The sequence below is a fragment of the Melitaea cinxia genome, chromosome 6 (assembly GCF_905220565.1).
Source record: "Melitaea cinxia chromosome 6, ilMelCinx1.1, whole genome shotgun sequence".
Taxonomy (NCBI): domain Eukaryota; kingdom Metazoa; phylum Arthropoda; class Insecta; order Lepidoptera; family Nymphalidae; genus Melitaea; species Melitaea cinxia.
Window position 1 is genome coordinate 9,267,526 of NC_059399.1, and position 25,106 is coordinate 9,292,631.

Here is a 25,106-nt window from a genome sequence, read left to right on the forward strand (position 1 = left end):
TAGTTACAAAACGTACTCGAGTTTTTTAACATACTTGAGATTTAACGAATTACATAAAATTACAATTTAAGTTAAATTTCAACTTAAATTTTAATTTTTGTATTTTTAATAATTTATTCAACACAACATTCAAAACACTGTATACGCTTTTAAAAAGATAAATATTACTTGTAAAATGTACTTACTGTCTGTTAGAAATTATTCTCTAGCTTTACACGAATACCATGTCGTAGTTTCTCAAATAAAATCGTTTAGTTCTGAGCGAGTCGCGTGTGCTCAAAGCAATAACATATTATATGTCTGTATGCCTTCGTACAAACAACGTACCATTATAACTCCTACTCACTACGGTACCACACTAACGGTCAACCATTTACATTGCAGCTCGAAAATCTAACCCTTTAATTACACCTTTATTATACGCCAAATTACACATTTAAGTGTTTATTTTTGTTATTATTTAACCGCTTATCTAAAGATTTAAGCGGTAGATAATCCTAAAGATTTCTGGAAAGTTCAAAAAGGTGTTTAATATCAGGTATACTTATATAATTTTAAATTACCATTACGAATAACGTGTGTTTATGAGAAAATTTGACTTGACATAAAAAACAAGATCATTAAGGAATAGTGTTAGACATGCATGTAAAGCTAAGGTATGCTAAGCTATATTTCTTTGTGGGATTAACTCCTTAAAAAACAATTTGAGGTGCATCTGAAATCTTGTGAAATAACACTGTGCAGTGATGCTGGGAGTAACATATTAAATCTCTTTTAGGTAATTAATAGTGATAAAGATGAAATTTGGCAGGGAGGTAGATTATAGTTAGTAGATTATAGTAGTAGAGTAGAGATTTTGCAATATTCCACCGCTAAGGGGGTTTAATTGGGGTTGAGAGTTTGTATGAAACATATACAGCAGCTATAAGTTTGTCGATAGGTTATTTATACTGCAGCCTGAAAATAAAACTAAGAATGTGGTGTGTGAGAGGTTTTATGAAAACAACTATTAAATTATACTAAATTGTGCCTTTTAAAAAGTTACTCCGTGTAATAAACATTTCAAGTGACTGAAATAAAAAAATGCGTTAAACATCTTAATAGTAATCCATATCTTCATAACCACGCGGATGTAGCCGCGGGCAACGGTTAGTGTATTATAAAACAAAGTCCCCAAAAGTGTATGTGATCGATTCCCTCAAAATCTACTAAACGGATTTTCATGCGGTTCAAGAGGAAGGTTTACGGAACGGCTATGCCGATTTTAATTAGGGTTTCACTGGAAGATTGCCGGGAAAACTTTGTGACACACTGATATCAACGCGGGCGAAGCCGCGGGCACTGCTAGTATGTATATATATACCAGTATATAATATTTATGCATTTACGAAAAAAAGCGTCACTAAGCGTCAGTGTAAGTTGTTTCACACGCTTTCACCCTTCATATACCAACTGTTTCTTAAAGAGTAAACTCCAAAAAGTTTGCCTGATAGCTCCAATTAGAATAAATTAAATTAATAAAACTCTAAATGAAAACATAATTTTATGCTTGCTATTAATGATGGATATCTATACATCTACACATCTACATACAAATAAATAAAATTAGTGTGTCTGTTTGTAATATTAAAATAACCGCTTTTTACTAAATAAATATGAATGTATACACGGTACATATCCCAAAATAACTTTTTTTACAATTTTTGTTTGTTTGTCTGTCTGTCTGTCTGTTTTCCGGCTAATCTTTGAAACGGCTGGACCGATTTAAACGCGACTTTCACTGACAGATAGTTGGAGTAATAGGAAGTAACTTAGGATACTTTTATTTTAGAAAATTATTTACATTGTAACTTTGCGAACTGAAGAATATTTTTTTTTAATTCCACGAAGTCGCGGACATAGCGATAGCATTAAATATATGATTCAGATTAAATAAAGATGTCTTAACTATAATTGTTATTCTTTAATTACAGTGGCGTAGCGTGGTTGTCGGCCGCCCGGGGCGGAAGAAAATTTTGCCGCCCCCGTAGGTAGGTTTAGGTATTTCAATTTAAACTAGGTATACTAAAACTTACTTAGCTGAGTGGCTACGACATATAGAATTTAGCCACCCCGTTTCATCCCGTGGGTGTCGTAAGAGGCGACTAAGGGATAGAAAAGTTCCAATAATAATAATAATAATAATGATAAAGCTTTATTTAAATCCATGCAAAATTCATCAATCCTTATATCCATTTGCCCAAATCAAAATTTCAATCAATTAAATAACAATACAAAATAATTAATAGTACTTATTAGATTTTATTAGATTATTGATAATTATTAAGACATACTATTTAATGTAAAATAAATAAATTAATCTAATATATAAAATTCTCGTGTCGCGGTGTTTGTAGTTAAACTCTTCCGAAACGGCTAGACCGATTCTCATGAAATTTTGTGTGCATATTGGGTAGGTCTGAGAATCGAACAACATCTATTTTTCATCCCCCTAAATGTTAAGGGTAGTCCACCCCTATTTTTTTTTATTTTTAGATAAATTATTTATATTTTTATTTTTTTATGATACAACATTAAAAAATTCATACAACCCTAAATTTTCAATCTTCTACGATCAACCCCTATATTTTATTTGTTAATTATAAACTTTAATTTTTTTGGCAGGATTTTTATTTTTATTTTGTCATGACTTAGAATTAAAAAAAAATATATTACTCTTAATTTTCAACCTTTCTACGATCAAGCCCTATTTTTCCATCGCAATTTTTATTTTTTATTATTTTTAATAATTTCCTTTAATTGTGATTTTTTTTCTCAATTCAATTTGATCTCCTGCCTTCGCCGGTCGATAACTATCAATCGATCAGTTATCCCCGCTAGATGTCTACATTACGTTGTCACCTCTCATCCAGCAAACATCACGGAGTAGGGATGAGAATAAAGCCGGTCTCCTGTCTTACTCACTATACTGTTTTCGGCCATTGTTTTTTTTTGGTTTTATTTGTGTACCGATCGTAGCAGTAACTGTTATACGTATTATTTTAATTTTTCTATGCACTAAATAAAGCATACTTTCATTGTCTACAACGCTTTTGTTTATAAGTAAATCCCCGCACACTTATATTATAGTAGATAGTTTATTGGCAAAACAACGTTTGCCGGGTCAGCTAGTTATTAATATGAAATAGCAAAGTTCCAATACCACTGTGAAACTAGTGAAGCCGACCGATGGCGGTATAGCCATCCTACAGCTAGCTTGTTAAATACACAACCGAAGACGAGCAGCAGCGTCTTCGGTGCAACAAAGCTAGCCCTGCGGTCACCAACCCGCCTACCCAGCGTAGTAACTATGGGCAAAAACCCTCATGAGTTCGCGGTAGAATTTTAGGCCCTCAGTTCTCGGTAGCCCCACTATTCCCGGCTACAGCAGCGGCCGCGGTAACGGTGGGGTGGAGGGTGCTGAGGATCACCGGGATACGGGAGGCTGCCACTCAAAACTACAGGTATTACGTACCGGTTACGTATAATGGAGGCATGTTACGGCTGGACCACAACCTTACCGAACTGGAAGTAAAACCGAATCTTAAACTTAAACTTAAGTGAAGCATACTGGGGTTGTCTGAAGTTTGAAGAGAGGGCGAAGACACGATGATCCTGGACTCCGGGCACTTGTTCTGCTTCCGTGAAGGTGATGGGCTTTCCCAAGGTGGCGTCGATTTTCTGGTCCACAAGACTCTCACTAACAACGTTGTGGAAGTCAGCAGTGTGTCGACCCGGGTAGCGTACCTTGTACTTAAACTCACTGACAGGTACTCCCTAGAAGTGATACAGCTCTATGCGCCGACCTCAGCACAATCTGACAATGAAGTCGAAGCCTTGTATGACGATATTACTAGGGCCATGCATGGGACTACTTCGGCCTTCTACAACGTTGTTATGGGAGCCTTCAACGCTAAAGTGGGAACACAAGACCGCGACGAATCAAGGATCGGACCACGCGGGTAGGGGCGCAGGAATCGCAGGGGGCAGATGCTCGTCAACTACTACGAGTCAGAGGGGCTCTTCTTGATGAATTCTTTTTTTTAAGAAGAAGCCCCAAAGGCGGTGTACATGGCAAAGCCCCAACACTATGACGAGGAACGAGATAGATTCATCATAGCGGATAAAAGGCATATATTCAGAGATGTCTCCTTGGTTAATTGGTTTAACACTGGCAGTAACCACCGGTTATTGCGGAGCACTTTAAATATATACCTCCGAAAAGAGCGGGCCCGCTTAGTGAAATCTACTCTCCGACGTACGCTGCCCCAATTACTATGTGGCTCCGAGCAGTTTCAATGGGAACGCCAAAACCGATTCGATTCGCTGGAAACTACTGGCAACGTGGAAGAGATGACCGACAACGTGGTGAAGACGGTGTGTACACTAGATCGTAGGCACTTTAGCTGACGAAGTCAACAAAGCAGTCCAACTCTCTTCCGAAGCCTTGGATCTAGTGTGGTGGAGGCGCGAGTTGCTCACTGCTCAAGCAGCTTCGCCAGAACAGAGGGCTCTTTCCAAGAAGATACGAAAACTTGTACGCCGAGACCTCCACTGCTCAAATACGAGAGAGATTGCTACTCTGATTGAGCAGAATAGGGATGACTTAGTTACGACTGAGCTACTTAAAGCCGCAGGGTGACCTACCCTAAAAGTCTTGGTGAGACTCTTTCACGCCGTCACCCACCGAGGTACCACGCCGGAGGTGTGGTCCAGTAGTGTGTTTGGTGCTGTTCTTTAAGAGAGGCGACAAGTCTCTGTCAAAGAATTACACATTGATCTCACTTCTGAGCCATATCTATAAGCTGTTTTCGATTGTTGTTACGAATCGTCTCGCCAGAAGACTCGACGAATTCCAACTACCGGAGCAGCGAGGTTTCGAAATGACTACAGCACTGTAGACCACATTCATACTGTTCAATAGATTATACAAAAGACAGAAGAATATAATCAGCCGCTGTGTATGGCATTTGTGGACTACGAAAAAGTCTTCGACTATTGCTTCTCAAAATGGAAAAACAAAAAATACTAATAGCCTAAAAAATAGCCTAGCAATTTTTTTTTTTTTTATTAATAAATGAATTTGATGTAATTTTTTTTTTATTATTTCACTTTATACGTAGCGAAGCACGTACCGGGCCGCTAGTATTTACTAATAAAGTGCCGCCCGGGGCGGGCCGCCCCCCCCCCGCCCCCACTACGCTACGCCACTGTTTAATTATAAGGATAATCATCAACTTCAAGATTTGACTTAGTGCAGGGAATCGTCTTATGCTAAAATATGCCATGGTATGTATTCTGTAACTGTCTGTGTTTCTCTTTTTTATTCGTCTTTGTGGAAGACTATAGTCCAAACAAATTAGACCAAAAAATAAGGGGGGTTACATAAGTTCACTCATGCTCACGCTGAAAATTGGTTGGATTGTTCAAAGCCCTATAATTATATATTCTTTATGGCACTTAAAAATTTTGTACAGTTATTCATATACAAATTTAGTGAAAAGTGTCAACAATAGTTTATTAATCATTATACATATTTACAATTCATAACTTAAGAACTAAATATTTACAGATAGTTTTGGTATAAATCATGTCTACGTGGAATTGTGCCAAGAATGCTGGCAGCATTTCCCCGTTGAATCGCTATGCCGATTCTCTGGGCAAAAAATGCACCAGCCCTCTTGTCACGAGTGGAGACAATAAGATAAGGAGTTATCTCATTTAGTTAGCATCGGTGGACTTATCTCTAGAAGAGATCTTCTCCAGCCAACCTGTGATAGTGAGAACTAATGTTATATAGTAGGATAAGAGAGTGCAGTAGACAATATACAGATTCTTAAAAATAAAAATGTAATTAAATAATATTCATAACATCATAAAATATGAGATTTTATCCATTGGGAACCATGAATTAACGAATGAAACCAAGTTTTAACGGTACAGTATCTGCTAAAATTTGTTTTTTTTTCTGGTTTGTTATTACTATATATATTACAAATCTGTAATATATTTTTACATTTCTATTTTTTTTAGTATTCAACTTTTAGTCTAATTTTCTTTTCTAATATATTTGATGGTTGTCTTTCCTTAAATTTTATAATATTTTTAATTACCTTTTTTAAATACTTAATACTGGATTGTTATCGCAAGTTTAGTTTTTACTGTGACAATTTTAAAATTAAGAAATCTACGACATAAGGAACCCAGGTGATGGTTGATGTAGCCCAACTTGTCCTTGCTGTGCTGCTTTTTCGTAGCAAAAAAGACAAGCAACGTTCACAATATTAGATATCCACAAACTTAATTGCTTTCGTCAAATCATCACCTAAACTGCCGGCAATATTCGGTATATTTCAGAATATTCGGTAAGATACCGTGGTGAGATGCCGTACATTATTAAGGCTACAGCGCCGAACCGTGGTGTTTGACGATGCGCCTAGCACTCACCTGTTTACAAACCTAACTGTAAATGTCGAAGAAAATAATTTGTCTAAAAAAACCTGTCATATCTGATAAACTTTTACATCAATTTATTTAACAAATTAATTCACTTAATTCAAACGTAACGAAGTAATTATATAACAATCAGCAACTGTCAGTACTGGGGTAGTGGTGCTTTTGCCGTGAAAGCGCCTAAGTTTGGCTTGATTTCCTCGGGATCCATAGTTGTAGTTGTACAAATATTTATTTCTAGTTTGAATGCAGTCCTTTTGGGCTTCCCCACCATGCTTCAGAGAGCACGTTGAGCTGTCGTTCCCGGTTATTATCACAACATCTTATAGTGGTCGTTAGTTATATTAGGGAAAACATCCTTTATCCGTCAACCCGCAGTGAACCAAAATGATGGATTAAGGCCCGATCTTTCTCCTATATGGAGAAAGAGGCCTATTTTTTTTTTTTTTTTTTGATATCGCAGGGTAACCCATTTACGGGTGATATCCAGGATACCCGGGTAGGCATTCCTAGACCGTATGTCGGCTTAGCACTTGGGGGTGCACTACCGACCAAAACCCCTGCGGGAGCCTTCAGCCGCTTTAATTGGAGGGTCCCGGATCTGCAGGCAACAGGATCCCTCCAGCGACAGGCTGGCCTCGGCGAAAAGACCAGACTTCTCCTCCATGGGACTGTCCGGCTCACCTCTGAACAATCCCGACGACGCCATGTCTAGCAGGACCGGGTTCCCATCCCGGCCCGACATGGGCACAGGGGCGTTACTGGAAACGCATTAAGTAGCGCCTCCTACGCACCCCCGTTCGTCGCCTGCGGACGGAGGCCTCGTCGGCGGCCCCCTCTCTCATCCGCTCGTCGTTCTCCTTCTGGGACATTACTGTCTCGCAGAAGGAGACCATCGCCTTCCAGGACTCGTCGTCGCCGAGCATCGCGGTGATAACGCTCGGCAGTGACAAGTCCCCTCCGAGGACTGTCGTCAGATCGCGACGTAGCGCCGCCCATCTCGGGCACACCTCGAGGGTGTGCTGGGCAGAGTCCACCGCCGCGCCACAATCGTGACATTCAGTCGTCGGCTCCCTTTGGGCCGTCCGACACAAGTATTCACCAAAGCAGCCATGGAGAAAGAGGCCTATACCCAGCTTTAAGATGTTATAGCCTGAATCGTGAACATAATTAAATACATTAATAATATATGTCGGCAGTTTTCTCATCAAAGGTGCTCGAAATCTTACAGGAGTTAATCGAAAAAAATTAACCTACCCCCTTTGAGGTTAGAACAACGCTTGGCTCGGGCGCTGCGGGAAGTGCAACCCTTCCGCTCTTGCGTGCGAAAGCACACTCACTCATGCTCCGTTCCGCAGGGGCTCCTCAGCCGCTTCTCTACGCATTCGTTCGCGCGCTTTCGCACGGCGGGCGAGGGCTGCCCTCCCTCCGCGCCTCCGGCTTAAAAAAACACTGTAGGGGTATGGCAGACCAAGACCACGTGGGCAGTAGGTACTCCGATTCGGTTTTGGGTATTTTTCGAATTTCTATACCTATATTCTAGCACAATGTTACTAATGTTAACAATTTTAATTTTATTAGAATATTATGTCTGACGCGTTATTTGGTTTAAAAGTGTCTATTTGTCAGTCGTTAAAGGTCAGTTCGTATAGTATTTTGATCTTGCAGTAAAGATCGTTTTTACGTAAATTTGTTCGAAAATAACGCGTGATAATCGCGTAAACGGAGCATGAGTACACTTCCCGCAGCACCGGAATTAAGGTACTAATTGGTAATTAATCTACCTGTGATATACATCATAGCCTTAAATTTTATCAATAAATACTCCACCGCTTTTTGTCATTAAGGTGTCATGTTTTAGAGAAAAAATATGGGTTTCAAACAAAAAAAAACAAGAAAATCGGATAAGCCATTTTCCGAAAAATCAATCTTTTATGCCTATATAAGGTTTGAGTCGATACAATTTCACGCGAGTGTATTTGACAATAATTACTTTCAAATTTTGCTAGGAGCTAATATAACGTAGAATTGTATATGATGTATACCATAGAAAAGATTAGATAACAATAAATATATCTACATGTTAAAACATTAAAATATGTTATATATTTTTAACAAATGAATAGTCGGTGGCTTTCCTTAATATTATAAAACATGTTTTTTAACCAAAAACTTATCTTGAAAACTCATAGCATTACGTTTATATTAGTGCAAGTTTTCATTTTAGTTATAAAAATACTATTGAACCTTTTATTAAGCAATTGTTGTCCTAAAAAAATTATATACATATACAAAGACTTAATGGGTGAAATTCATTTATTCATAATCATATAGATTCATCAAACATATTACTTTCCATATAATCAATACCATCATTATCTATTACAAAAGACGAAAAATATTTTCCATTACCGGAATTAGCATCGTATTTATTACAAATACAGTAACAAACACTTTTACTACAACCTCTGCATTTACTTGAATGTTTTATTGTAATCTCATCATCAAAATAACATGTTAAGAAATCATCAATTTTACATTTAATATTATGTGAAATATCATAATCATAACCATTTAATACATTGGTTTTTAAATATGAATCTACACTCTGAAAGGTGCTAAGAATATTAAATTCTTGCTTCTGCTTTTTGGACAAGATCTTATCAAGCATAAAGACTAAGTGATGATGATAGCATTGGAATGTTATTTTATCTTTACTCTCATTTTTTATATCCATCCATAATCTTACGCAACTGAGTGGAGTCTTATTAGTTCCACTGAAGAGAGCAGGATTACTTAATATTCCATTGGCAACCATTACTCCCCTACAATTTATTTTTTTATATAGCATATCTGCATCATCTAAGGTCTTAATACCACCGTTTCCAATCACTGGTATTCTTACTATCTCACATACTTCTTTTAAGCTATCTATATTGATATCATCCCCACTTTTTTGTGTCGGTGTCCGTCCATGAACTGTTATAAAATCTATTCCACATTTTTCTAGTTGCTGACACAAAGTTATAGTCTTCTTTATCTCTTGTAAAATTCTTATTTTAACTGATACACTAAAGTTTGATGGAAAATTATTTTTTATAGTTCTAAGCAAATCATGAATAAGTTCTGGTTGAGATAATAAAGCGCATCCATATCCATCTTTCATTGCCCATCTCTGAGGACATCCACAGTTTAAATCAACTCCATCAGCATAAGAGTATATTAATTTAGACGCGTCTAAAAAATCTTCAGCATTATTGGCCGCAAACTGGACAATCAAAGGAGAATCATTCATAGTTGTCATAAATTCATTTGACCTTGCTTTTTCATTCTGACAAAAAGAGTCCGCTAAGATCATAGGAGTGAAACATAAATCGACACCGAAACTGTAAGAATTGAAAATAAATTATGTACATTAAAATATATTGGTAATTTAAGTATACTGGCAAAACTGAAAATAAAATTGTAATACGACTTACTTTTTCACTAAAGTTCTAAATTGTACTTTACTGTATCTGACCATAGGAGCACACACTTTAACGTAAGTACTGTTACGCTTTGCGTTTTCAAATAATTCATTTATATTTGTTTTTATTTTCATTGTATTACATAAATTATTCTTAACGTTTTATAAGTAAATATTCAAACTATCTATTATATATGTATATGACATAAAAAAAATTATACAGTGAGCAACCTTAACGTTCACAATTTATAATTGAAAGTATGAATAGTTTTATAATAATTACATAAAAGTATAAAATTTTCAAAAGCTTTCAGGAAAACAACTTAAATGATAGATCCACGTGAGTGTTGTTATAGGGAAGGGCATCAAATATCGATATATCGAAATATCGATATTTTTTCAAAAAAATATCGATAAATATCGGCGATATTTTTAATTAATATAATAAATAAATTTCAAAATATCGATAATCGATATTTATTTTTGAATATCGAAGTCGATATTTTTTTTAAACTATATTATATTTTAAATGAATTATGTATTCTACTTTTATTGCAACATATGGTCCGTTTTATCTGTAAATGAATATAAAACAGAGCGCGCGAGTTTTAGTATTAGTGCTGTCTAAATCCCTCTGTAGTTTGTGAACGCAACCAAAAAACATGTCTATGGGTAGTTTCTTTAGACTTAATTTAAGTGTGATCAAATACCAAAGTGTGAATCTAATGCTAATCTATGGTGTAACGTGTGCGTACATGTTCTTTAAGCTGGACTGATTTTGACGGGACTTTCACTAGCAGATAGCTGGTGTAATAAGGTGTAACTTAGGCTACTTTTATTTTACATTTTTTTATTTATAACTGCGAACTGAACAATAACTTTTTTGTTAAATTCCACGCGGACGAAGTCGCGGGCACAGCAGCTAGTAATAATATGTAATTCATATATACAATAATATATATATTCTTCATTGTTATCATAATACTTAAGTCTTCATTGTAATAATATGTAATAAAATTAATATACCTGCCAAATTTTTCAATTTGTAGTAAAAATATCGATATATCGAAATATCGATATTTTTTATTCAGTATATATCAATACTTTTTAAAAATATCGATACGATATATATCGATATATTTTTTTCATTTGCCCATCCATATTCTGTGTTGTATAAGCAAGTTATTTTACTCTTTGATTCTGTGATTCTGACACTGACTGAAGCAAGGAAGTTATTTTACTCTTTGGACTGAAGTCTAATATTATATTATAGTCAATTTTTATTATAAACGACAATTATTTTGTTCTCATTACAGATTTTTTTTGTTTTTAATAATCTAGGTATTATCAAGATACGAATTTTTTTTTTGTTGATTCATCGATTTTTTTTTGTGATAGAATTAGAATATAAATATTGGATTTTTCTTGAAGTACGTCCATAGAGTAACACGGAGGGGAGTAGCCATGCACAGGCGTTACCCTCTGTCAAGGTGTAAGTCCAAGTGGTCCTACGCGTACAATAAAACTAGTTGCAACCGCACTGATCACTAGACTAAATCTAGTTGCAGATTGGTTTACCAACACAGGCCTCTCGCCCTCATACAATATGCAGATCGGTTGAGCGACTGATCCGAGTCTATTTCCGAGAAGTTGCTGTCGTCGAGCAATAGTGTTGTTACCGGTTTGTTTATAAATAGTTATCGATAAAAACGGCAAAGGCAAAGAGGAGGAGACAGACATGTGAGATTCTGGTTTATTTATAATATAATATATTTATAATAAATAAAATAAATAAATATTGCGAGCTTAACTTAAAATATACAGTTTTACAATAAAATTGCATTAAATTTAATATAATACAATACTTGCGAGTATTAACATATTTTACTAGAATTACTTAGTGTGAATTTCGACCATAATGTTCATATTAATTTTTGCAGGTTTCCTAAAGATCCGAAAGTAAGAGGCGTACATGGATTTTTTTTTTTGTAATAACAGACTAACCTGGATGCCCACTACAAAAAGTGCAATAGTGCATTTCTTTCTTAATGAAAAAAGAAAACCCACAAAAATGTATTTGAAATATTTATAGAAAAGTAATCCATTTTAAAAACCAGTAATAGATACAACTGTCAATAGTTCTTACGCTTCAGCCTTTAATATCCCACTACTGGGCATAGGCCTCTTTCCCCATGTAGGAGAAGGATCAGAGCTTAATCCACCTCTCTGCTCCAATGCGGGTTGGCGGATATATTCCCTACTATGAGTAACGATCGCTATCAGGTGTACGTGATAACAACCGGGACCGACGGCTTAATGTGACCTCCGAGGCACGGTGGGGAGACCCACAAGGACTGCACAAACACCAAGACCACGGCAAACACCTGTATGGCCAATACAAATGTTTGTCACGAGCGGGGATCGAACCTGCAATCGCCAACGCAACAGGTACAATCCATGGCTGTAACCGTTGCACCAACGCGGCAAGTACTCAAAGGGGCCTTAAGGTGCCTACTCAAAGCACTACCTGCAGGGCCTGCTTGCAGTTACTGCCGCAGAGGATGTTGCTCCACAAAGCACTGCAAATCATTTACGCGGCATACGTTGTCGTGTTCACTTGTGTTCTCTTTGTCCTTGCCTAAATTCGTCAGTTTTTATAAATGGCTCCTACATTATTCAAACACCAAAAAATAGCATTGGGTTTGACTGTATTGAGCGTCTTGTGCGTAAATGTTCATTAAGCTGGACCGATTTTGACGGGACTTTCACTAGCAGATAGCTGGGGTAATAAGGTGTAACTTAGGCTACTTTTATTTCAGATTTTTTTTTATAACTACGAACTGAACAATAACTTTTTTGTTAAATTCCACGCGGACGAAGTCGCGGGCACAGCAGCTAGTAATAATATGTAATTCATATATACAATAATATATATATATTCTTCATTGTTATCATAATACTTAAGTCTTCATTGTAATAATATGTAATAAAATTAATATACTTGCCAAATATGTATTAATTTTTTCCCGTTCAAATATTTTAACAATTCTTTCAGGTTATTGCAATTTGCACAAAAATATTGAGATATCGAAATATCGAATTTTTTTATTCAGTATATATGGATATTTTTAAACTATATAATCGATATACAGTCTAAGCTGTATTTCATAGGTGCTAACGATAGCATATTTATATTTATATATTATCCTTGGAATGTAACTTCCCACAGTTAACGATTCCGAGTGAAACACAAAATTTCAATAAAAAGCGAAAAAATGTAATTATTATTATTGTTAGTAGTAGTTTATAGTATTATTGTTTAATTTTTTTTTTTATGTCACTAGGTCGGCAAACAAGCGTACGGCTCACCTGATGGTAAGCGATTACCGTAGCTTATAGACGCCTGCAACACCAGAAGCATCGCAAGCGCGTTACCGACCCAATCCCCAATCCCCCCAGGAGCTCTGGTCACCTTACTCACCAACAGGAACACAATACTGCTTGAAAACAGTATTATTTTGCTGTGATCTTCTGTAAGGTCAAGGTACTACCCCAGTATACACTAGTTACCCTAGTATACACTAGTTAAATGTAATTATTTTATTTATTTGATTTTTAGTATTTTCTCGTTCTCTTTCCGTAGAATTAGTTTTTAACTTCCATACGCAGTAGATTCGTTAAATGAAATCTGGTCACACTGGCTTAGATATCAATATCAAAATTATTGAGGACTTGAGGCAAAGAGTAGGGATATTCATGTAAAGAAATATCGATATTTTTTTCGATATAATATATCGTTGTGTTATATACAGACTGCGACAGTAGGATAACCTTACCTGATTTTCGCGTGTTATATATGTTTTTTAACCAAAAATACTATCACTGATATGTAGGAATACTTTAATCAGAGAGAGGTTTATAAGTATCAAATCTGATAAACTGTAAGTATTTGCGTAGTTGTTTTTACGCGCGAATAGTGCATACAACTGCGTCTCTAGGATAGCCTCACTAGTTTCATTTCGACTTGGAAGGGAAGCGGACGTCTGTTTTTTTTATAAAATCCATTGTACGCAATTTAGGAAGACATTGTACGTTGCCGTTTATTTGATTGCAGCGAAATGCTCCGTGGAAAAGTACTAAGTAGTGAAGAAATAGCCCAAATTATTGTGTTAAAAAAAGAAAATTATTCCAACCGTCAAATTGCAATAAAACTAAAACGAAGCCCTAGGGTGATCAACAATTATTTCAAAGATCCGGAAAATTATGGAAAAAATCAAAAAGGTCGGACGGCAACAACAGAGAGAGAGAGACGTGCTATATTGAGAGAAGCTTCAAATTCAGCGAGTAGGTACAGCAAGACATTAAAGCAAGTGTGGGAGTTTCGGCAAGTATTCGCACTGTCCAACGAGTTATAAAATCTTCACACCATATTCAACGCAAGAAACTGAAAAGAAAACCTGTTCTTGGCTTAAATCATCGTGATGCGCGACTTGCGTTTGCACATGCTCATATGGGATGGACAAATGATTGGGATAATTGTATTTGCTCGCAAACGAAAAAAAAACCGACTTCAGTTACATCGACACACAATACAATGTAGGTAGATAAAAAAATAGTCAAGTAAACAACAATACGCGTTATCAAAGATTACTCAAAAAGTTGTTATCAAATCTCGATGAAATATAAGTATGACCACATGGTAAACATCAGCTTTCGATTAAATTCACAATCATTAAAATCGGTACACCCAGTAAAAAGTTATGCGGTATAATAAATACAACGTTGGTCGACGAAAAAGTAATCAAGTGAAAATGCATTATTCGATATAAGTCGAAAAGTAGTTGTTAGATCTTAAATAAATTTAAGTGGGACCAAATAACTCACACCACTTTTGGATTAAATTTTTTTTGTCGAAATCGATCCATCCAGTGAAAAGTTCAGAAGTAACATACATTTAAAAAAACAGTCGAATTGAGAGCCTCCTCCTTTTTTGGAAGGCGGTTAACAACACCAAGCCGTAACTAACTTTTGGTAAAAACTTTTTATACACTAATTTCTACTTTTTATTTTAGTAAATTGTACGAACTCAGTTAAAACACGCAGATTTGAGTAGTATTGGTATATTTTTTATCGTTATAAATGAGAAAAATATTCGATACTGTACTGTACACACGATACTTGACAACGCTTTGTAAAAATATTTTAAATTTATTCATGAACTGCTTCTGTGAGTGGCGAAAGCGGAGCAATTCGTGATCTTAGTTTATAACTAATTGTGTTTGCTCGCAAACGAAAAAAAACCGACTTCAATTACATCGACGAGTAGTACAACGTAGATCGACGAAAAAATACTCAAGTAACTGCGCGTTATCAAAGATTACTCAAAAAGTAGTTATCAGATCTCAATAAAATTTATATGTGACCACATGACAAACATCAGCTTTGGTTTCCTTATTATGGTACTAAACTAGGGATATCCCCTTTCCAACAAAAAAAGAATTATCAAAATCGGTACACCCCGTAAAAAGTTATTGCGGATTTTCAAGAGTTTCCCTCGATTTCTCTGGGATCCCATCATCAGATCCTGGTTTCCTTATCATGGTACTAAACTAGGGATATCTCCTTTCCAACAAAAAATAATTATCAAAATCGGTACATCCAGTAGAAAGTTATGTGGTATACAACGTAGGTCGACGAAAAAAGCGTCAAGTAAAAACGCATTATTAGATATAGCTCGAAAAGTAGTTGTTAGATCTCAAATAAATTTAAATGGGACTAATTGGCACACACCACCCTTCGATTAAAAGAAAATTTGTCGAAATCCCTCCACCCAGTCAAAAGTTCTGATGTAACATACATAAAAAAAAAAAACAGTCGAATTGAGAGCCTCCTCCTTTTTTGGAAGTCGGTTAAAAATGTTGTTTTCACTGACGAAAAAAATTTTAATTTGGATGGTCCCGACGGCTATCAATATTATTTTCACGATTTAAGAAAAAATGAGATGATTTTGTCACGAAGACAGACTTCCGTCGGAAGTGTTATGATTTGGGGAGCAATGACTAGCAAAGGAGTTGTAGATATTGTATTTTTGGAAGGAAAACTAAATGCCGAAAAGTATATAAATGTTTTAAATAAACAAATACTTGTGATACAACAAGTAATGAAAGGGACCAACTGGATTTTTCAGCAAGATAATTCACCAGTTCATACAGCGAGACTCGTAATGTCGTGGTTTCAAGCTCATAACATCCAAGTTTTGCAGTGGCCGGCTGTTTCCCCGGATTTAAATATCATAGAAAACTTGTGGTGTTATCTTGCTAGAGAAGTGTATGCTAACGGGAGACAATTTCAAAATAGGACTGAACTTAAAAATGCCATTTTAACCTGTTGGAAAAAAAATCCCTTAAGTTTAATTTCAAATCTTTATAAATCAATGCCAGAAAGAATATTTAACATAATACTGAAAAAGGGTGGTTACACTAAATATTAATTATAAGACTGTTGAATAAATATGTTCTACTTTATTGCTTTTCTTGGTAATTTTGTACGTGAGGTTATCCTATTGTCATACTCACAAAACAGTATTAATGTATATCCCATATAATAATTATGTAATAAACAAAATTAATCTATTGGAGCGTTTGTTTTTTTTTTTTTTTTTTTGTTTAATATGAATAATTCTGCTTAACAGTCATTATTGATTTACTTTATTTTATTGCATAAATATACAAACATTTGGTGAGGTTATCCTACTGTCGCAGTCTGTATATACTTTGCGATATATCGAACAAATATATATTGATATTTCTAACACTAACTACTTAACTGATCATCATGAAACTTTGTACATATATTCTTGGAGGTATTAGAAGTAACATAGGATACTTTTTATTAAGAAAATATATATTTTACAAAAGATAAAATCTCTACTTATTTAATGGCTTCAGTGCGAGCGAAGCCGCGGGTAAAATCTAGTATGTAATTAAATAAACTAAAAAGAGGAAAAAACGATGTAGCGTAAATAAAGTTCAGTAGATTAAGTGTGAGTATGATGTTCTAGTTCAAATAATTAACGAGAAAAATAAAAAAAACAAAGTTACTTAAAAAAACGAGTAAGCTTTACACTACATGACTGAAGCGTTACGAAACATAAGTCTCTCTCTCTTTCTACTTTTACTAACTTATGTGTCAACTTTCGTTCGCCTCGCCCGATCACACTTTTTTTAACACTCTCATATTTATTCACCAGCTTACTCCCCAGACAAGCGCGCGTAAAGAAGTTTTACTTTAACCTTCCTATACTCGCGCCAATTTTTGTAACACCTATACTCGCGCACGGTGTCACAGACCGATAGTTCTACGCTACAACATATTTTTTTTTTATTATGGAGCTAAAAAAGTACTATTCATATTTCAAAGTTTAGGATATAATGAAACAAAATAGTATAAATAATACTTAATTTATTCATTATTTTACTGACTTTCAGTTTATCTTAATCAGTCTTCGAATTTGAGATATTTTTCTTAAGTACTAGGAAAACAAAAATAAAATCTGTACTTCTTTTAAAAAAAAAAAATAAACATCTAAATAGTAGTAAACAACATATCAGAGGACATATATATTTATGTTTGACTTAGTTTTGACCCTCACCATAACAATCTTGGCATACAGTTAGAGCATGTTCCAAACAAAAGTATTTTTTGCAAGTGGCGTAGTTTTATCGTGTCTTGCGTTTTGTTTTGGATGAGCAGTATCCACAACTACCAATTTTATTATTGTTAGATGTTGCTGAAGACTCAGTTCCACCTAATTTACATATTACGGCGAGCCTGGGCCTTATGGTTCACGGCAAGGATGCAGTGAGAGCTCGACGTCTAAGTTTCGGATTGATCAGATCGTATGCTAAGCCGTCAAGAAAGATCTTACGGCTAATTTTCTTGGTAGGGTTGTTATTTAGGTATATTGTAAACGTACTTATACCCGCTACATTCATTAAACTATAAAATACCACCATTGGCCATCTATACGACACATCTGTTTTAAAAAAAACTTTAGCATTTAGACGACTGTTTTTTTTTTGACTCCAGCAAACAGTAACTAAAATGTCTAAAAAAGCTTCCATTTCAATGTTGTCTCTATCGGTACAGTATCTCTCTTGTGAAGTTTGGTTTTAATCAGAACTCAATTCATCCAGTAGCAATTTGATTCGATCATCGTCCATTTTGATATAAATTATAATCTAAAAAGAATAAAAAATGGTCGAATTATAATACAAAGCAACAAACATACATATATTTTAGTATATATACGTCATGAAGTATTCAAAGTTTGTAAAAAAATATATAAATGCACTAAATATATTACATTAATACTTACACAAAAAATTGCATCTATACTCGCGTCGGTCTCTCGGACCAATTGGCGCCAAATGCTACAACATGTGACCTTCGCACGAACGCGTGGCGTGCACTAAAATAAAGCTAGAAACAAATCCGGCAGCTAGCAAGGAACTCGACTTCTTAGGACATTTGTGCATAAAAATAATTACGAATATGTGTTTCGTCGGTCTCACAGACCAATGCGCGAGTATAGGAAGGTTAAAATATCGAGTGTCGATATTTAAATATCAATATCGAACTATCGATATATCGTTTCAAAAAGTATTAGTAATAAATATCAATATTTCGAAATAATAATATCGATATTTGGATATATCGATATTTTATCAACAGTCCTACCTACTTATATACTCTTTGGTCCTACCCACTACTAGCAAAGAGTAAACTAATTTGGTTTGAGGCAGTGTTGCCGTTTTAGCCATTTTGTGGCTAGATCTAGCGGATTTTCAATGGTTTTAGCCAAAAAACAATCCATTTTAGCCACCAAAATAAATCTAGCTACTTCTAGCTGCTTTTTAGATTGTTAATACATACATATTTTTATTACTATAAAAAGTCTACCGACTAATACATACCACCATACGGTACCAATACTACCAAACTAAAATACATAATTAATTTTAGGCAGCACCAATAATGTCCGCATTATGGCAGGGGGATTCCCGAATGAATGTTTATCTTTAACGTAATTTAGGTTAGATCAAATGAAAATGGACCGTATTGCTATTGCTGTTGAGCCTAGTTTGTTTTGCATAACGTCAATACTACTCGTGTCAAAATGTCAAACGGAGCGCAATGTTGTTATTGTTTACGCGTACGCAATACGCATTTTTTTTTAACTAAGCGTGAAACCGCGGGGCACAGCTAGTATATTAAAGTTAGTAATTCAAAGTCAAGTAAAGTCGTCGTAGTTATTTTAGGTGTATTTGAAAAATAATTCAAGTTCCAATTAAGCATCAGCACAATTTAACGTTGTGCTCCACTGAGTCATATTATGCTCTGTAATTGTAAAACGCACACTTTAGCCATTTCTAGATTCTAGCCGAATTTCGAAATTGATTTATTTACAAAACTGGCAACTTTTTTCTTTGATGTAGCCACAATCTAGATTGTCCTAACGGCAACACTGGTTTGAGGTTATAAATTCTTCAAATAAACCTTATCTAAACTTTCTGTCTCGACATTTTTCGTTAAAAAAAAGTAATATTATTAAAATGAGCACTCGATGTATAGACATAGGATTTTTGGAGGAAAAATCAAACTGGCTTTTGCATTCAAGATTTTTTCCCAGTAAAGTAGGAGGAAAACCAGCTTGGTTAGATTTAAAAAATATTCCAAATCCTTCACAATTAACTTGTAAAAAATGCAGTGATCCGCTAATATTTTTATGTCAAGTATGTATTTTATAGTTTTAAAAATAAGGTTTTGGAAATTCTATTTGTATTTAAAAAACACCTTTCAGGTTTATGCACCCTTCGAAGAGAGCGACAGTTGTTTTCATCGCACAATATTTATATTTATTTGTAGAAATGGCTCATGTTGTCAAGTAAATTCTTCTGATAACTTCATAATATTACGTTGTCAGCTTCCCCGTAAAAATGATTACTACTCATTTGAACCGTACGAAGAAAACGAACAAGAGGTATGTTACGTTAAATGCCAATCCTGAAAAAATATTGTTTTTATTTTAAAGAAGTTAACATACCAATTTATTTGAAATGAATTTATTAGTTGAAACACTAGGATTGCCACAAAATTCCTTAAAATATTTTGTATTTTCTTAAATCTTATGAATATTTTGTAATTATGTACATCGCCGGCAAGAAATTTATGGGGTTGTGGAGAGGGAGTGTGGATTTTTCTCCCCAATCGTATTTATATTTTTTTTTCTAGTAAATAAAATAATATATATTTATGTAAGAAGTTGATTTAATTATTAAAACTCTTTAAACATATCTATTCTTTTTCAGAATTTTCCAATGAACAAATGGCCAAAATTGTGTTCTCTCTGTGGTCTTAAAGGACCATCTCATTGTTCAAAATGTAAAAAAGTATTTTATTGCAGTCGTAAACACCAAATTATAGACTGGCAAAAAGGACATAAAGAAGCTTGCAGTGATTTACAAAAAGTATTTTCTAATATAATTTTATATATTTGATTAGAGTTAACCAAAAACACAATAATAAATTTAATACAGTTTATCTATGGTTTTAAAATATCAACTATTAAGTTTTCTATATTTTCAGACTAATGAATTCAGAATCTGTTCAGATCATTTCATTGTCACAGAGGCAGGAAAATCAATATTGTTTAAAGAATGGGAGCTAATTGTAGATGAAGAAGATGAGGTATTGTAATAATAATTATAATAAATATTTACAATATACACACACAGTCATCTGTTCCTAAAGTAAGCAACTGCAAAAAAAGTAAGCTGTAAAGTAAGCAATGCTTGTTTTATAGATAACAGCCAACTGGTATAGCTATTTTTTTTTTTTTGATAAACACATAAATAATACATATATATATAAATATATTACACCTAGTCTCTGCGTGGGAATCGAACCCACAACCCCCGCAGCAGAAAGCAGGGTCACTACAAACTTCGCCAAGGGGCTAGTCAAATAGTGTGTTCTCCGTACACTATGTAGGTATATTGTCAATTTTCTAGGGTCTGGTTTAGTGGAAGTATTACGTATATCATTCAAGTATTACGTAACCACCGAAAGGGGTCTATATTTATATATAAAAGAAATTCACTTTTAAAATAAATTAATACTTAATAAAGAATATAATATGATATATAGATAATGTTTTAGGAAGAAGCTGAACATGTAGATCCAAATAAAGAAATGGAAAAATTTAAAAAATTAATTCAAGAGAAAAAAGCTGGTACTATGAGCAATGTAAGTGATACTGAACTAGAACAATATGCAGGCACATTACCAGAAGATAAAGTTTTTAACAAATTTACTAAAAGAGTAGCTAGGCATCCAGACCAGGTTCTAAGGTATGATAGAGGAGGGATGCCTCTGTGGATTACTGGACACACAGAAAATAGTATCAGTTATGTACCTAACTGCCAGTACTGTGATGGAGAGAGACAATTTGAATTTCAAGTAAGTCTCATGCACGTTTCATTGTAGATAGATCACTATAATTGTTTCCTCTGAAAAAAAAAAAAAAAAAAACAATTCCATCTACAAGTTATACAATGTCTATGTAAAAATAGTTGAAGTAAATATGAATTATAATAAATAACATATAAATTACTTCTCAGATCTCATACAAATTTGAATGACACATGACAAGCACCACTTTCAATTAAAAAAGTATCATCAAAGTTGTTACAGTAAAAAGTTATGAGACATATACTGACTGTATTTTTATGTAAAAAAACTGGTCAAATTGAGAACCTCCTTTTTTGAAGTTGGTTAAAAGTGTTTTGCTCCTGCTAGTTACAATAATATTACCACAGTAAAAGTAATACATAAAGTTGTTCACTTTTATATATACACCTTATTTAAAAGACTTACTAAAATAGAAAATATCCAACTTTAATACTTTGTCATTCTTAGTCTAATATAATAAAAAAGTTATTATCTTTTAGGTTATGCCACAATTATTAAACTACCTCAATGTTGGTATAGAAGTCAATAGTATTGATTGGGGTGTGCTAGCAGTATACACATGTAAAGCAAGCTGTGACACTGGACCTGCATATAAAGAAGAGTATTTAATAAAACAAGATTTAACAAAATGAACAATTTAATAAACTGTTATTCATATTTAACTACCACTATCATCTTGTTTTTTCTTCTTCCCATAATCTTCCGATATATATAACAATAAATCGTTTAATCCGCTAAATTCTGTCCTTGATTGTGGTGGATTATTTTTTGGTAGAATAGGTAAAATGTTACCCATTTTTATTCTAAAATCTTTGAGCTGAAAAAAATTATAAAAATTGTGTTTGCTGACAAAGGAAATAAAACTAACTTCAATCACATTAACAAGTAATACAACGTAGGTAGATGAAATAATAGTTAAGTAAACACACATTATCAAAGATTACTCCAAAGGTTGTAATCAGATCTCGATGAAATTTAAATGTGACCACATGATAAAAATTGGCTTTCGATTAAATTAAAAATCATCAAAATTGGTACATCCAATCCATCCAAAAGTTATGCGAATTTTCGAGGGTTTCCCTCGATTTCTCTGGGATCTCAGATCCTGGTTTCCTTATCATGGTACCACACTTAGGATATCTCCTTTCCAACAAAAAAATAATTATTAAAATCGGTTCATAAACGACAAAGTTATCCCTGAACATACATAAAAAAAATATATATGGTAGAATTGAGTAACCTACTCCTTTTTTGAATTTTACATGTTGTTAAGACTGCATTTAAAATATTGAGAAAAAAAAAATAGTGATCTTTTATAGTACCATGGAGTATCAAATAAATATTCTTAAAAAAAAATCTAAAATATATAATTACAAAGTAACATACATCTTTAGCACCTGATAATTTCCATATACCGTAACATAAACAAGTTGTACCACCAATGGCATATAATGTACCCCATCCAAGAGCTCTCAGAGCAAGCATGGCACCTGCATCTGCTAACTCAACACTTCCATGTAAACCTTAAACGTAAAAATACTTTGTTTTAAAATAAAGTAATATTAATTATGCTGTGTATTGTACTGTTTAAATTAAACATACTAAAATGCTCGAATACCTTTATTAAAATATTTAGGGTCTGTTTTCTTGGCTGCTGATAAGGTTGCACTAAAGCCAACAAAAGCTGATATTCCTGCAATAGTAGCTAGAAATGTACCCGCTGCAATGTAATACAATAACATTATTAAATCATTCTTACAATAATTTAATTATTATGTAAATAAATATATATTTTTAATTACTAAGAATATAATTAAAACAAGTGTAGCGACATCTATAGCGCGACATGCAAACTAGAGAAAAACTGACGTATCCTACATCACGCTATAAAAGTTATCAAAGTGATTGAGTATATATACAAGAACCCGACAAAAACCGCCGGGCCAGTCCTCCGACCAGACGGGTGTTGTGTGACATCTATCGCGCGACATGGAAACTAGACAAAAACTGACGTATCCTACATCGCGCTATAAAAGTTATCAAAGTGATTGAGTCAAGACAAGGGCTAAGATCTAGACTAGGTAAAACCGAATTAGAAAAAACCGAATTATGGGGTTTTTGGGTCCCAGGGTGGAGGGTGTAGGGGAATCTATACAAGGTAACACTGTCACATCTCAAAATCCCATGGTTATGGAGATATCCATGGTTAAAGTTTTGAGGTTAGAAGAAGAATTTAAAGCTATTATAATACCTTTGAGCTCGTACTGTTTGCATTGTGTGACAAATCGACACTTTTAAACAAAATAACGCGTCAGACATAATATTCTAATAAAATTAGTAACATTGCGTGCTAGAATATAGGTTTAGAAATTCGAAAAATACCCAAAACCGAATCGGAGCACCCCACTGTCCACGTGGTCTTGGTCTGTCCTACCCCTAGTGTTTTTTTTGTGCCGCGGAGGCGCGGAGGGAGGGCAGCCCTCGCCCGCCGTGCGAAAGCGCGCGAACGAATGCGTAGAGGAGCGGCTGCGGAACGGAGCATGAGTGAGCGTGCTTTCGCACGCAAAGGCGGAAGGGCTGCACTTCCCGCAGCGCCGGAGCCAAGCGTTCCTCTAACTTTCGATATTCTTCTTCTAACCTCAAAACTTTAACCATGGATATCTCCATGACCATGGGGTTCTGAGGTGTGACAGTGGTACCAGAGGTAGCGTTCCCCCCCCCCCTTCCCCCCACGGTCCCGAAATTCGGTTTTACCTAATCTAAAGCTTTACCAAGACAAGAACCCGACAACAACCGTCGGGGCAGTAGCCCACCAGACACAGCTTCCGTCTGGCCAGAGGATTCTCCCTTTTCCTCACACCATGGTCTGCACCCCCAAACAAGAAATATTTTCTAAAATATTATAAAAGTTAATTTAAGCCAAATCTAACAAAGGCTGTAGTAAGTAAATGTACAAATGCAAAGGTTAAAAATTTGACCAAAATAAGCATCACATAACTTTTATTCGTTGAAGTCGTTCTTCATCAGCCATTGTTTAGCAATTACAATCACATTAGTCCATTAATACATGTCTGATGTTTCATACAATAAACTTTGTGATTATATAAACAAACTTCACAAGTTCACACCGCTATTTAGACATTTCATTCTGTGATTCTGACACCGACTGAAGTATTTTACTCTTTGGACTGAAGTCTAATATTATATTATAGTCAATTTTTATTATAAACGACAATTATTTTGTTCTCATTACAGATTTTTTTTTGTGTTTAATAATCTAGGTATTATCAAGATACGAATTTTTTTGTTGATTCATAGATTTTTTTTTGTGATAGAATTAGAATATAAATATTGGATTTTTCTTGAAGTACGTCCATAGAGTAACACAGAGGGGAGTAGCCATGCACAGGCGTTACCCTCTGTCAAGGTGTAAGTCCAATTGGTCCTACGCGTACATTATAACTAGTTGCAGCCGCACTGATCACTAGACTAAATCTAGTTGCGGATTGGTTTACCAACACAGGCCTCTCGCCCTCATACAATATGCAGATCGGTGGAGCGACTGATCCGAGTCTATTTCCGAGAAGTTGCTGTCGTCGAGCAATAGTGTTGTTAT

At 34.7% G+C, this 25,106-nt stretch overlaps 3 protein-coding genes across 4 annotated transcripts; 1 reads left to right on the forward strand and 2 right to left on the reverse strand.

Moving 5' to 3' along the window:
* Window positions 1-8,796: 8,796 nt before the first annotated feature.
* On the reverse strand, window positions 8,797-10,093 carry LOC123654324 (tRNA-dihydrouridine(20a/20b) synthase [NAD(P)+]-like). Its single transcript, XM_045590236.1, has 2 exons — window positions 9,972-10,093; window positions 8,797-9,878 (listed from the first exon to the last, which is right to left on the reverse strand). Exons 1-2 carry the CDS (start codon window positions 10,091-10,093, stop codon window positions 8,819-8,821), a joined length of 1,182 nt encoding a protein of 393 aa, XP_045446192.1. The 3' UTR covers window positions 8,797-8,818.
* An 8,612-nt stretch (window positions 10,094-18,705) lies between these two features.
* On the forward strand, window positions 18,706-22,161 carry LOC123654325 (programmed cell death protein 2). Its single transcript, XM_045590237.1, has 7 exons — window positions 18,706-18,758; window positions 19,495-19,752; window positions 19,821-20,000; window positions 20,329-20,487; window positions 20,606-20,707; window positions 21,179-21,478; window positions 21,970-22,161. Exons 2-7 carry the CDS (start codon window positions 19,573-19,575, stop codon window positions 22,120-22,122), a joined length of 1,074 nt encoding a protein of 357 aa, XP_045446193.1. The 5' UTR covers window positions 18,706-18,758; window positions 19,495-19,572; the 3' UTR covers window positions 22,123-22,161.
* Window positions 22,110-24,695, reverse strand: LOC123654327 (transmembrane protein 242). 2 transcript variants are annotated; one of them, XM_045590238.1, is made up of 4 exons: window positions 24,488-24,692; window positions 23,109-23,210; window positions 22,877-23,013; window positions 22,110-22,307 (listed from the first exon to the last, which is right to left on the reverse strand). In XM_045590238.1, exons 1-4 carry the CDS (start codon window positions 24,519-24,521, stop codon window positions 22,149-22,151), a joined length of 432 nt encoding a protein of 143 aa, XP_045446194.1. In that variant the 5' UTR covers window positions 24,522-24,692; the 3' UTR covers window positions 22,110-22,148. The 2 variants fall into 2 exon arrangements, with proteins under 2 accessions (XP_045446194.1, XP_045446195.1); XM_045590239.1 differs by having other exon boundaries at window positions 22,144-22,307; window positions 22,888-23,013; window positions 24,488-24,695.
* Between the last annotated feature and the right edge of the window lie 411 nt (window positions 24,696-25,106).